General features: G+C 44.3%; 1 protein-coding gene across 2 annotated transcripts in view; it reads right to left on the minus strand.

Annotated features, from left to right (window-relative positions):
• Positions 1-2,305: 2,305 nt before the first annotated feature.
• zmat4a (zinc finger, matrin-type 4a) overlaps positions 2,306-15,540 on the minus strand; it is a gene marked incomplete at both ends in the record, with an annotated part of 64,446 nt that continues 51,211 nt past the window's right edge. For both annotated transcript variants that reach the window (XM_080852294.1, XM_080852293.1), the window contains 2 exons: positions 2,306-2,406; positions 9,516-9,737. In XM_080852294.1, the coding sequence (XP_080708420.1) occupies positions 2,306-2,406; positions 9,516-9,737 (323 nt within the window). The remainder of the gene's footprint in view (positions 2,407-9,515; positions 9,738-15,540) is intronic.

Genomic DNA, 15,540 nt, shown 5'->3' on the forward strand with positions numbered 1-15,540 from the left:
GAGAGGCAATGTTATGCCCAAATTAAAACAGGGATGTGCGAGGGAAATTGGGTTTCTCAATCACGGATTGCTCTTAATATGGAAATATGGCGTGCTTTAGATCTGCCTGCCGCACAATAGTTGATTTAATACACTCGGGTAGGGATTGCATGGTGTGCCGCTGTGGCCGAGCTTGTTAGCGGTGTATTGATCAGACAGCTCATCAGTAAACACGTCGTGACTGGGTCATTTGTTTTTCCTCCCTCGCAGGGTCAAAATTGAACTTCTTCATTGAGTTTCCAGACTCACTACATAACACACACACACACACACAAACACACACACACACAAACACACTAACACACTGAACACACTGTTTCTGTTTGTTATGCATCTACTGTGATCATATCAGGTTGTATCAGGTAAGGGAGACCACTGGTATTTATTTGCCACAACAGAAACGTTGCCACTGCGACATCAGAATAACTGGAAAGCGGCAGACAGGATTATAACTAGGACTAGTAGTTTTTCTTTCTTTCTTTCCTTCCTTCTATTAAAAAAATCCTCTTTTCAGAGCCATCTGTGATGTCTGAAAGACTCACAAAAAGGAAAGAATAGCACTCTACTGCGCTCTACTTGGATCTAGCTCAGGGAGACGTTCCTTTATTATATTCGGATAAACTGCCATGAAATGACCTAAATACAGCCGGCAGAGGATGCATCCTGGATACACTAGGAGGTTGGGGGAGGTGGGAAACAGTGTTTGTTTTTTTTTTGTTTTTTTAAAGTGGAGGTATTCTGGGCGGAGGTCCAGCTCCGCTGCATCCTGTCTTTTGAGAGTAGAGCGCTAATCCACCCTACGGGGAAGTCCCAAGCATCAGGGACAAGAGCAGTGGGTGTGGGGGTTTGGCGTTTGGGGTGAGGAGGGTAGGGAGGGAGGCCAGCCAGGCAGGGTGGACCAAGGCACAGTAGCTTGAATCGAATCTGTATGTGTGTGTGTGTGTGTGTGTGTGTGTGTGTGTGTGTGTGTGTGTGTGTGTGTGTGTGTGTGGGACCCCGGTAGCAGGGCCGAGCCCTTGGGTGAGTGAGTGGAGGTGCAGGGATGAGGCCCCCCTCCTGCGTTTCAGGCGAGCGTGACTGGAGAACAGAGTGGTGCTGCTGGCATAGTGCGGCACAGAACGCCACGTTGCCCCCCCCCCCCCCCACCCCCCCTTTTCCCTGGCGCCCAAATCCCTGTGGATACGTGTGTGTATGTGTGTGTGTGTGTGTGTGTGAATGTGTGTGTGTGTGTGTGTGTGTGTGTGTGTGTGTGTGTGTGTGTGTGTGTGTGTGTGTGTGTGTGTGTGTGTGAAGAAAAGCGGAAAAGGCCCCACGGGATACAAGTAATTCCTATGCATTTCTTGTGACAGCGTTGAAATTCCACAATGCAGATTCCACTGGAGTTGCTGGGTGAGCTTAGGAGCTCTTTTCCCCAATGGACCCCCTGCTCTCCTCTCTCTCTCTCGCCTGTTTTAGAAGCTGTCAGTCCTCAGTGGGCTCCAAAGCAATTGCTTCAAGAACTTGATGGGCTCTGGCACTCAGCGCATTCACGGTCTGCTGATGTCTCTTTGTCACATCTTGCGGCTATGAGCAGGCGTAGTGTTTGTGTGACAGAGATCTGTCGAGACTGCGCGCGGTTGCAGGTGATTCAAAGGGATCCTTGAAGGGATAGGGATTGTTTGTTAGTCAGCGGTGTCTACGGTGACCGTGCGCTGAACGCTGACTCTTTGTTGACTCACTCAAGTTTATTTTTTTTAGCTCTTAAGAGTTGCTAAGCGCTCCCTGTTAGTCAAACCTAATGCTAGCTCCTCCAGGCAGCATGGCCACCGATTAGCATTGGTGCGCAATCACTGGGAAAAAAGAGGCACAGTTGGATGAATTGAAGATGTAATTGCTTCCAATAAGTCACTAATGGGATAAGAAAAGAAAAAAAGCTAAGCTAACGAAGCCTGAAGTAGGCTAAGAAAACAACCCCTCCCTATCTCTACTGTACTCCATGTTCTTTCCCTTTCTCCATAACTAGCCTCTTTCTCTCTCTCTTCCTCTTTTTAAAGTCTCAAACACTGTCAGCATATTTGTTCAGCCCCAGTCTTCAACCTTTCTTTAGCAACAGCAGCAGCAGCGGCACCACCAGAGGGCCAGAGGAGCAGATGTAAAAACCAGAGGGTTTCTTGTGAGCTGAGCACGCACTGGGGGGGTCGGGGGGTGAGAGCTCAGCGTGGTGTCTTGATGGTGAGCACTGGCGCTGGTTGGGGGTGGATGGATAGAAAGATTTATGAAGCGCTACTCACTTGTTTTGGTGCTTGGAGCCCTGCAGATGCGCGTGGTACTGCGCCACCGAGTTGAGCGTTACGGTGCAGACATCACAGGTGTAGCTGCGCTTGAGACCTGGAAAAACAAGATGCACACACACACACACACACACACACACACACACACACACACACACAAACACACACACACACACCGAGACAGACAAAGCAAAACTGTGAGGTGCACTGCTGACGCAACAAACAAGCTAACAGACAAAAGCAATAAAATCATATTAGTCCAAAGCAGTTTAGCTAAAGAATATTGATATATGCTCATCTATATTTTTCTATACTCAAATTCATTAAGAACTGAATGCTGTGCACTGTCAGCACCATCCCATACCAGCTCCGTTTAGCAAGTGGTAGTATCTGTGGCCACCATTTCACTCAAAGCCACGTTTCTTTAATTTGAGGAAGAGAAAAAAAAGCACTGCTGTTCTACAGGGGGCTGATTAGAATGCAACTCGATGAGCCAAACCTTTCCCCTCCCTGCACCGCAACCCCTGTTCATTTACCATCCTAAGTGATCAATCGTAAGGAAGGCGCAGTATGGGGGCCCCCTTATCGTGGCAGGACAATAAATGAGAGACTGGAGAAGAAGAGGGAGATAAGAGCAACCCCTATCTCCCCCGCCCAGCTGTGTTTAGGAGCGGGTCAGCACTCTAGCCTGTTGCCAGGTCTTTACCCCCTCGACCGATTGACTTGACTGATTACCAGTCGCGTGACATCGTGGTCAATCAAAGTGCCATGGATATAGACACATCACACACTGCAGCAGTGCGCAGCGTTTTGAGGCGCCTTGTAGGTTTACTGAGCGTCGAGTGGAGCAAGGATAGGTAGAGGATTTGAAAAGGGAACGAGTTTATGGCAGGTTAACAGACAACGTAGGTGTGTTTGAAGACTTTGTTTCCTCAGTGTACAAAGCCCTTATGAATTTTTAAGGGGAGATATGGGAATTTAGGACTAACAGAGAATGTTTGATGGGGGAAAGTTTTAGAACTGGAGTGTCTTCAAGCACCTTGTCTTCCTGTTGACTTTGGGGACTCAGAACCAGTCACTACTAAAGCGATTAAATGGTCAACATTTTCCCTCCCCACCATCAATATCCCCCCCCCCCCCCCAAGTGCCCTTGTGTTAGAGTGTTGAGGATTAAGTGCCCCGTGTAATTGCTGTCATGTTGCACTAATGATATTGCGGCTTGAAAAATGGCCAATGCAATCTCTGCTCTCCAAATTGAGTTAAGCCTATAAGCAATGTTTGGAGAGAAAGGGCAAGGCAAAAATGAATGATCCATCACTTCTCCGTCAGCTCGTCCAATTTCCACATTTCCCCACACGTGTCATCGCTTGGCAGCCATGCCGTCATTTCTCATAATTGCCCCAAATAGCCTGAAAGGTAGAGCACAGCCTGGGGATGTCAAAGGCGTTTTTTTTTTTTTACAAAAAACAACACGACAAAATAAAAATGTTCGAAAAAGTCATCATACAAAAATGAACAACTTCAGCTTGGGGCAGATGTTTTCTGCTTCCTGATTGCCATCACATTCCATCACAATAAATGGTGAAAAACGAATGAGGAATTTTCTGTTTTTGGCTTTTAAATCACACAGGTGTGAAGGGGGCTGTGTTGAGCTGCCTCTGTGGGATCATAAGGGATCTCATCACTCCTGACCCCGTGTCAAGGCGATAACCTCCGTGGCCGTGGCAATTTCAATTTTGCTTTGTGCCACTGCCTCTCGCACGCTCGCGTGCTGACATTAAAATGAGGCAGCGGGAGCAGAGAGAGGCTCCGGGGTGCTCAGGGGTGGCCTTTTGACAGCCCGCTTCTCAAATGCATTCTGAAAAGGTGAAATAATGTACCGCCGACTTGGCATCCATCACCGCCAGCCACCCGAGGTGCCTCCTGCGGAGGTGCCCTGCATGGGCAATGAACCACCGGCACACACTCTGCTCACTGCGCATCACCCACCCCCGCCCCACCACACCACAATGCCCCCTTCGAGATCTATGGTCGGTTTCTTCCACTTCACTTCCTGCCTCTTTCGGGGTCCTCAACGCTTGCCCAAGAGGAGCACATTTATATTGGTTAGGCTCCTCTGAATGAGGATGGAGTAACAGGTAGTAGGATAAATGAACTGAGATAAAATGCAGCGTCACCTCACCATTTATTTCCCCTCCACCACTAGTGCCCCAGCATACATCATGATATAGAAAGAAGGCTCCTGTTATAGCTCTGACATCTTCTTTGGTGATGCGTCCCATAAAAAGCCTGTACTTTTGTGCATATTTCGAAATTTGCCATATTTGCCGGACTGTTACTGATGTATCACTCAGTAAAACATAGTTAAGTCATTAATGTTGACGTCTACATATCCTTGTCTTGCCTGTCATGATCAGCGCTGTTTTACATTTACAAGTAGTGCTTTGAGCTTAAACTACAGATTCACCTGACTAAGCCACAGCTTCTTCTGTAGCCGGCTCATTGATCAACGTTCGACGAGAGTAGTAGTTGGAGATATTCACTCATCATTTATTTATATGTAAAATTTCAGCACTGGTTGCTGCACTTGGAAGAATATTCAGGTAGTTGTTATAGTGCGCTCTGTGCAAGCTAAATTTACCTTTGGCCATCTGTTTCCTTCAGATGGTGCTCCTCATGCCCAGATCCATTCTAGCTATGGTAGAGCACCCAAGCTGAAAGAGCATATGGTTCATTTTAAGAAACGGACATAGCATGGGACACAGTTTAGGGCACAAAGAGCAGTTCATTTTAATGCCAGAAAGGGGGACATCAGATTCAAGGGATTCGTTAACCGAAATCTGAACCTTTCGTCACACGCCTGTTTTGCTTTTATTATACCCCTTTAATCACGGGTGTCACTGGATATGGTACCGTAAAAGTCATTTAAGAGTAAATTCATCTTGAGTCATATTGCATCATTGTCACTGGCCTTGAAAATCTTATTAAAATTTACCAATTACTGTACACCCTATGATGTGTGGCAGCGGCTTATGCTGAAAGGTGTGACAGAACCAAAGATTAAAAAATCACAAGCTGGCATCTGTTTTAATACTGAGCAGATGGCATCACGCACATCCCAATCATTACACATAGATCTATTTACATGCCTGTTTGGAAAGAGAGAGTACCAACGGTGAGAAATAAAGACAAGAAGCTTTAAGACAATATCGTGGAGTGCTGCACGTTTCATTAAAATACTGTGTTTGGCAACCAAATAAAGAGAAAAGTCATATTTCATTATACACTAGCTTTCAGTTGTGTTAATCAATATGAAAATTACTTGCTTGGTCTGCCAGTGATGTAACGTTCAACTGCCTATTTTGACAAATGAGCAACCTGTCCCATTGTACAGAATTGCAATATGCCCTGTGATTCTCTAGTCTTGCAGTCTGCCATTAAGACAGTAATAGATCTATTTCAGGGTCAGGGGAGATGCATTAAACAGTATGCCGACAGGATGAATTGCCCCAGAACTGTGATGGTAGAGTCCCGGGAGGAGGCCAGGGAGAGGACATGCAAAATTACATCTTCTGACGCGTCTCTCCAATTAATGGCGGGGACAGGGGCTCTTTTGAATGACGGCCTGAGCTATGCTCTAAATGGGAGCGCTGCGGAGAGAGTCCTAATCACGGATGCAGTCAAATCAACTCGCATTGTATCACTCCTCAGTGCCGTTACGCGGAATCCAAACAGATTGATTGATAAACACCGTACACTGCGGGGGCAGTGGGGAAAAAAAGTGGCATGGCTGTTGTGCGAAAATGGCAGCTGGCCTGCCAGTCTGGTGCTCATGAGAGCAGCGTTTCAGCGTGGCTGAAGGACACAGCCCTCTGGCGCTACCAGTATGTGAATAATTGCTGGCTCAAGTGGTGTCCGCCCTGCTGCCTGGTAAAATTGCATAGTTAAAAAGAGAGCAAATCAAAGGCTGCGGCATTTACTTTCATGGTAAGCACTTTCCGTTGGATTTACGTGGGGGTGACAGTGGGGTGTGTGGGGGGCAATCCTGCAGTAGGACTCAGAACTGGTTAAATAGTTCCGAGCACGCTCAAAGGGGCCACAGCCACGTCACATTGACATAACTGGTATGGCTTAAGACAGATTGCTTTGGAAGATGAAAGCGAGCAATCATATGCATGCCGCAGCGGAAAAAAAAGCAAGGACGCAGGCGCTGAATGTTAACAACCCCGAAACGTCCCCCATTATCTGACACCATGAGCGAATGCGGGGAAAATAGCCAAATCAGCCGCTCACACGTTTTTTCAGTATCACGCTTGGACCATACTTTTGGTGCAGGGGAGGGTAAATGGAAGATTGCTCTCCCTGGCCGGGTGGAGATGGATGAAACACACTCAGGCGCTCTAAAGCATATCTGGAGAGTGCCGTTTAAAATGTAAAACACAAGTGGAATGGGTGGCCAGATAGGAGTGGGATGAAACAGCCTCAACCAGATGCACTGTAATAGAATCAGGCTTTACAGCCACGGGAGATGACTAGGCCTTGTTAGGGGGGGAAATAAGGAACCATCAACACCGAGTCCCGTGGATAATAAAATGAGGTCACAAGGGTTGAGCCTGGGTGGCAGGCAGAGGATGAAATGGAAGGGGTGGATGATAGGTGTGGGATGGGATGATAAAAGGCAAATAGCGTGGAAGATATCTGAGCTAATGTCAGAGCAGGTACGCCATGGAAGGGTCAGGCCCTTAGAGTCTACAGAGCACACTTGGCTAATGGGTACCTATCCCGAGGCGTAAATAAGCAAATGCTCACATTTCCGCTCAACGCGCCAGGCGCAATGTAGTCGCTCGTGGATGCACTTGCACTCGATCGCAACAAAATAAATATTTCATCGCGTGGCAATCTTCAAAGTCCGACTGCGGGTATTCTCCTCCCCGAGCTGCTCTGGCATATGAGACAGCCCTCCCAACAGCAGCATACACACATGCATAAAAACTCATGGTGGCGGAGGAAGTGGCAACGGCAAGTGTGTTAAAAAAAGACAAGGAAAAATGAGGATGGGGGAATGGAAAGCCATTTCAATCGCCTGGGTGTGAAACGGAAAAAGGGAAATGGGGGGGGGGGGGGGGGGGGGGGGATGTGACTAGCAGAAGTGCTCTAGGTAGTAAGATAGCTCTGTGTGAGGGATGGGGCTGCCAGCGCCCGCTCTGCAACCCCATGAATTAGGCAGCACAATCTTGCCCGCTGCGCTCCGTTTGCCCCTCTCTACACCACCCTCTACCCTCCACCCCTTTCCGCTGGTGCACAATGCTATTTCTGCCTCTTAGGGTGATTTGCCACATCATTATTAATTGATAATCGCCGGAGAGAAACGCTCATTAGGTGGCTGCCGAATGCTGCGTCTCCCTCTATGCTGACACTCCAGCTCACACACACACACACACTCACACACACAGACACTCATTCCTCTCCATAATGGCTGTGTGACAGTCTAGAAACCTTCTGCTCAACTCTAATGCAAACACGATGATCAGAGGTGAAAACTGCTAAGAGATGTGGAGCTAACTAGAAGTCTTGTGGGGAAGACACTGCATGTGGCTTGACAGCATGAGGTTTTACATTGGGAATGTTATTAACAGTGACTTGCCTTACATTTATGTGTGTATGCTTGCTTGTAAGCATGAAACTAACTTACCACTTAGTGGGATGAACAAATAGCCGGTGCTTAATGGTTTCTAGGCTCAGAGCCGCTCCCTCTCCTCAGTTCATGCTATGGCTCTGCTGGAGCACTTCTGACCTTATGAGGTGGATTAAAGGTTTACATCTGATGTTGGCTTATTCAAAAAGATAATTAACACCCACAGTTGTTTCTCAAGGTATTGCAGTGGATCGTCTTGTAATCAAAGTTTCTAAGTTTGGCAAACTACATATTGATTGAACTCCAAAAAACACAAACATCTCACTTATTGAGACTGCTAAAAACAATATGCGTGTTCCTTTGTTTAATGTTGAAGCTGAGTCATCCTTGAACTGAAGTGTTATTGCTAAACTAAACAATACCTCTAGAGGGGCTGCCAATGCTCATGAATTGAGTGTGATTCTCACAATTATCCTGCATCTCATGCTCTCACAGCACACTTGTTAATTTTCACACGTTGTTTGAGGAAACATTTTATCGCACGGAGAACTGCACTGACTACACTGTGCACACCCAGATAGAAACCCACAAAATGATCCTGTATCTCACAGATTCATTACCTCACATGCAGATACCTCAGCGAGATGGCAGCCTCTATTATGTCTGGGCCATTAGAAACTTTATAAATTATGTGACCATACCATTCTTGTGCATTAACTAAGTGCTCTTAAAGAAGGAGAGTGATAGCCTCACATTTAACATCCGTATTTGAAATGATAATTAATGGTCTTAAAAAAAAGCTGGCAATTCATCATTCCAACAACCTGGCTCCTCAACCAGCCTGGTTTATGTGATCACGTGGAGCGATAATAGACCCACCGTTTCACCCCGAACACCAGGGAGACGATGTTTGGTAATTATTATTGACATGTGGTAATGCGACTGGGAAGATAATGGGGGGAATGTGTTTCTTCCAACCTGGTGAAGCGAGCAGCAGCAGCAGCCCTCGTGAAGCGAGCAGCGGCGGGGCACAGAGACGAAACAAGATGAGTGCTCCCTGTTTACTGCCAATCCCGCACGGCATGCCGATTTTTAATTATTTGATAAAAATGTGGCCACAGATGAGAACTCCCTCTGAACTACTTCTATAAGCAGCTCAGAATGTGATAACAATTTTTTGTAGCATATGTTGGGTGTTTACCATTGTAAATGAAGGCTACACAATAACAACTATAACAAGAGTGAGGACATCAGAGGTGATGTAGAGGAATTTCATTTTGGCCTTTAAATATGAAGGCAAAAAACGAGGTAAACTAAGCCTTTTTTCAAAGTGGAAGCGTATTGATATTTAGGTTCCTTTGTCTGTGGGGATGAGGCCAAAGGTGAAATATCTTCGCTGTATCCCCAGAGTGGCTTGTGTGAACTGTGGGCTGTGGGCTGTTCGTTATGTGTCTATAGAAAAAATTATATTGAGGCTCTGGACCACAGCATTGTTACAAAAACAAACAGCACACAACAACAAGGCTGCCCATCACTCCCCCAGGTCCTCATGGTCCCCCAATGCTCCGTACCTTTCATCTCTCCCATGTCCAGGGTCTTGCCCAGCTGCTCCAGGAGGTCAGCGCGGGCGGCGTTCTTCTTGTGCTTCTTGCCGTCGTAGTGCTGTTGGGCCATGCCAGGGTTGTTGAACCACGCGTTGCATAGCTGGCAGTAGCGGTCCGAGTCTCTGCGCTGCCGGGGCGAGGCCATTGGCGAGGCTTCCGAGGGGGTCTTCACAGGACTCGGTGGCACCTCTGCGGACAGAGATTGGAGGATGAGACAGCATGTAAAGACAGTCTGGCAAATGAAGGTAGACTGTCAGCATGTGTGAAGGTGAATGACATGCAAGGCTACTGTATGCTTTAGCGTCCTCTAGAATTCCAGCTTATTTATTGCGGCATTGTGTAAAAAAGCATAAGACAGTCAAAAGTATAGAAAAGCACTGGCAGTTAGTCATAGTAAAATGACATAATATATGGTGGAGTGCAGGGTATGGAGTATGTGGAAAAAAAACTATTCGAGGCAGACAAAAAATTTGAGACCTCACGCATGACTGCTGGCTGTAACGGACAGAACGACAGGACAAGACACAGCAGCGCGCTTCCATACCAACGCATCCCATTGCACTAATCAGTTTTAGCACTCGCAACCGCTCACCCTGTCATGCCTGAGACAACATTTATTGGGGCCCATTTAGGGGGCATCATATCACATCTGGAGTCAGCAGGGCAAGATTGCAGAGACAGTGTCGAAAACCATCAGGTTTTTGCAGCCTTCACAAGAGATTTTGCTGAACAAATACTTAATCTAGGACACAGCTATTCCTATCCATGGTGTTGTTGTTTCATTTATTCAATGACCATTTTTTGGACCGCTGCAAGAAGGCAGCATTTTATTTCATCGTGCAGTATAGAGACTACTGACAAAAGAGAAAAATAGTCATCCGCCTGCTATGACAAAAAAGCTGCTGTATCAGTAGCTAACATTTTAATATATCACTGTGAACAAGACCAAAACTAGGGCAGGAAGGACAATGGAAATGCAGAAAAGATCCATTGTTTTGCACAATGGGATGCGAACAGAGAAAACGTATAGTTGCATAGGTTTTGTCTCCAAACGTGTGGAAAAAAAGATGCCACATTTTCCAAAGCATCCATATCAAACAATTAGCTGCTGAAAGCTGAGAAGATGAAATATTGCTAAAGGAGTTTAGCCTCGACAAGTTCTGAGTTACTGCTTCAGTGTATGTCTGTGTGTGTGTGTGTGTGTGTGTGAGACAGAAAAGCCTTAGTAAAGGATGACAATAGAACTGAGGAAGAAATGAGAAGAGATAATTTCACCTCAATGGGGATTCTTTTCATTTCTCTCTTATCTCAAACTGAGGCACACTGATGCATGTCTTTGTTGTTAATTGCGGCCCTCTGCCTCTACATAAACCCACAGAATCATATCTGTTGGAGCAATGAAATTAATGAGTCTTGCTTCAGTTGTCACATCCTTAATGCGATGGCAATTTCCATGAGCAAACACGCAAGGTGATGTGCCTTGTTTGCACTTTCTGCTGGTGTGTTTGTGTGTACATTTATGTGTGTATGTGTGTCTGCAGGCCCCTGCCTGTGGATATGCTGCATCACAGAATCTTTTAAAGAACTTACAAACTTACAAAAGAGCAAAAAATCACAGGCTACAAAGTAAACTTTTCTTTGAAAAGATAACTTCAATATATTCCTTTCAGCCAACATAATACGATTTCTTTAACTTTTTTCTACCAACTCTGAATCATTCAAGTCTAACAATTTCATCACGTCAAAGCTGTCCTGACACAGTGGGTGGGGAGATGGGTACAGAGAATTGCTAGAATATTCATCTGAGCCTTTTCAAAGGTTGTGGCAAGGTATTACAAATCTACATTCCCCCCTTCCCAAACTCTGTGATCAGCATTTGCTTCACTGTTTGAAGAGGTAGTCTGAATGACCTTGACAAAGGACGTGCCGTGTTAGAGCTCACTACATTTCCCTGAATCAGATCTCGCTCAGCCTCCCTTCCCCACAGTCAGGATTTAGCCGTGCCATTCAGCCAGAATTCCCCACCCAGACTTTCAATTTCTCAGTCCACTTTATCCAAGGTCACTGTTTGATCCTCACCAGGCTGCTTCTTAGCTGTGATTACTTTTTTACACAGCGTCTCTACAAGGAGGGGGGACTGAGATACTGTATGTCTAGCCTATATCTCATAATGGCTGCAGATGATGTGGTGCAAAGGAATGAAAAAGGGGCAAAAGGAAAGTTGCGCTTGTGAACCTTGCGTGTGACACATACAAGAGTGCAGGTGGACAGGACTGTTGACAGCTGGTGTTTGGTCAGTTTTCAAAGGAGGTTTTGTATAATTAAATCTGAATTAGGAAAACATTTATTAAATCACTCTGCAGCACAAAACATGATTTGTCTGATGTGTGTGCAGTTTGCTTGATGAGTGTGCAGTATGATTCTTTCTAGGGCTTTGTGTACAGTTTTCTGCAGTGTTTTTACATCAATGCATGTAGGGTCTAGGGTATCGCTTCAATTTACCTCTGGTAGAACACGTAGCACTGAGAAAATGAAGAGTATTAGGAACAAGAGCTGCTATAAAAATTGAACTCTTTTAAGTGTGTCTGCAGAGGCACGAGTGCCTTGCCTGCCTCTAAAGTGGCATAGATATTAGCTCCAGCCAACGGTGAAATATGGCCGTATTGATTCAGGTGTTTGGAGATTAATAGAAAAACATCCATCACAAAAAACTGGCTGTCACTCCTAGGAAAGTCAAAGCAAAACCACATCCTCTGGTTGTGTTCTATCTGGGACAGTTGTTCTTTATTTAGCCTTTAGTAAGTGTTTTAAGAATTTAAACCTCGCCTGAGGGTAGAATGACAGGAGGTGTCGAAACATTCAAATACACGGTTTTGTATCTCCTTTAAATATGATGCTAGTGGTGCTGTTCCTGCTACAGAGAAAAAAGCAATAAATGAAAACAAAGGACATACCTTAAGCGTTTCAAGTCCAAATCTTTAAGACTGATCACGGTATGTACCTCTTTTTTTAGAATGCAGTGTGTCTGCAAGGCTGCCTGTAAGGTGTCTGTATAGGATGTATTCAGAAATTCTAGGTTGAAATGCTATGGGAAATGCTGTGGTACTATTGCTGAATAGCTGAGGCTTAAACTTTATAGGTGTATTAGATGGAATTGGTTAACTGAGCACATCTCATGCTGAGAACAATTACTGTATTTTGCAAGCTGCTCTGAAATCTGTTGAGGAAGTCTGACACGGCAGCTTTTTCTTTTTCCTCAAGTTAAGACGTGCGTGAAAAATCTGTTTTAGGAAACATTGATTCCCCTCTATCTCCTATTCTTTGTTACATGCACACATCCTGTGGGAGCTTTTATATTTTGGTAGAAATTATATATCTATAAGCAATTTTTTCCCCCACTTAATTTGAAGGGGTGTGTATAAGACATGACACCGTCATAATCATGACATGACACCTGTTATGAAAGGAGTCTTTATTAACTTTATGACTGTTTGATTGTATGGCTGTTTGTGATTATGTACCATTTCTTCAATTATGTCATTTTTAATACAAGTAGACATCGTTTGGGATGTATTTATTAGGACAACTTGGCATTAACCAATGAAACATAAACATGCCATGGTAGGCCTAATCAAATAAAACTTAAAGAAACTATTAAGCTGTTTTAACATTACATTAAACTGTCCTATGTGGCTGGTTATTTGAATGGGTAGATGCAAGGCAGGAGCTTGAATACATTGCACTGTCAATTCCACAGAGAATCCAGCAATTCTTGCTGTATATCCCTTCTGGGACACTGTAGTTCTGAAATGGGTCTGAAATTAAATGGCATGTTTTTTAAACTTCACCTTATACCTTAGTTTAGCTACACTGTAAATAAGCAGTGTTATGTCTATGTCACTTTGGAGGACCGACTGCTACACCTCTTGCGAGAATGACATAATGTCTTATGGCACCACCTCTCACAACAACTAGACTCTTCTGCCAGCTGAAATGGGAAGCTAGCACAGTATTCTCTGGATCGTCATCACGGCAGAGGCGACGAAGAAACAGAGGAAGTAATAACCTAATAACCTAATAATTTAAACTCACAGTAATTAACTGTCTTGCTATGTCTTGTGTTGTGCTTGCTTGATGTTTGGCTGTGTTAGGAAAGTGTCATCCCTGTCATCCCAGATGGCCAAAGTCCATTGCCCCTCAGTCACATCTCATGCTAGCATCCAAATTCATCTCATGCCTAAAGGTTTGATCAGTCTTTGCCAATTTCATGCCAAATAAGCCTTGGAAGTTTGCAACCTTAAAAACCTAACTCAGCTAGCTCTCAATAAACACTGTCCAATGTATATTAAGCATGTCGCCAACAACATTTGATTAGATTACACATACTCCACATTCAAACGCTTAGAAAACAATGTATATGGGGTGAAAACACGACAACAAGTTTTTCAGCAAAACAAAAAATTGTCATTATGTTTTTGCTATTCTGTTGGCGTTCATCTCCGATGTCAGAATTAATAAAGCTATACATATAAATGCAAAGACGTGCTGTTCTCTCTATAAGAAAAGTCATCCATAGCCATTTCCATATAGATACATATAAGATACATGCAAAGGATATTATTACAGGCATATACTAAAGTATGGTATAGCTCAGCAGCATTCTATGTCAACATAACACATAAAAAACAATTATGATATGCTGTAAAATATTGCCATTGTGTGAAGTTCACATGATTTTAACACTATGTTGGTTTTGACCCACATGAATGTCATTTTCGACCCAACAAGAAGGGTGATTTTAGAGCTGCAGTTGTTCCACTATTGCTCAAAAACTGCTCAAAACGGTTTTGTCTAGGTCCGTAAATTCAACTGTATTTGACAGCGGACAAATGTACACAATCTTTTGCATTTACATTTACATTTAAAAGTGTCCAAATTATACCACTAGAGGTCAAGGAGATTATCAGTGTACTAACATGTCATGACTTCTTAATGACTGGTCCAAATTGTTGTTTGGTCAATGTAGTTCACGTTAAAGAAAATATTCATGACACAGTTATAATGGTCTCATGACAGCCAATGCCAAAACCAACCACATATGACAGTTTAATGTAATGTTAACACGTAAAGCTAAATAGTTTCTTTAAGTTTCATAATTAGGCCTGCTATGACATGTTTACTGGGCAAGACTACGACCAGGCTATTGGGCTGAACCCCAATGGTCCTGAACCGGTCCTTCCGGCCGATGGGTCACCTTCCCCATGTTGGTCAGTGGAGCCATAACGCAGTGGTAAGCACCGCTGTCTAGCATACTAAGCATACTGTCAGCATGCTTGACTATTTGGGCAAGAGCAAGATAAAAGGTAATGAAATGAAGCAAGCTTTATGAAGTACATAAAGGAAAACATTCAGGGCTTTAGGTTAATAGCCCAGTCCCAGCCACGCCCCAAAATGTGTGGAAATACTGCATTAGGCTGTGAGAACTTACAAAAAGTTCTTGGGGGAGGATACCCCCAGACTCCCCAAAGGGTCTGGGCTAAGCCCCAAATGTTTTCGATCCCTATAGCCACCCCTGCCTTTATGTCAAAGGTTATGTTAATGTTATCTTGGTTAATGTCAAGTTGTCATAAACAAACACATTGACAGGCTATGTTGTCGTGGCAAATGTCAAGTTGTCTATATGAAGACATCCCAAAACAACATCAACTTTGCATTCAAAATTACATAACTGACCAAGTCACACTTCCAGACAACAGTTCATTCTTGACTTCTACATGTTCATGACTTGAATGAATGGTTTAATGTCATGGCTATGATTGTGTCATATCAGCCTTATGCAAACTCCTTCAAATAAAGTGTTACCAATGGGGGAAAAAACACAATAGCTTATAAATACATAATTTATACCAAAATATAAAATCTCCCACAGGATATGTGCATGGAACAAAGAATTATAGATGGAGGGGAATCAATGTTTCCTGAAACTGATTTT

The sequence above is a fragment of the Sprattus sprattus genome (assembly GCF_963457725.1).
Source record: "Sprattus sprattus genome assembly, chromosome: 15".
Classification (NCBI taxonomy): domain Eukaryota; kingdom Metazoa; phylum Chordata; class Actinopteri; order Clupeiformes; family Clupeidae; genus Sprattus; species Sprattus sprattus.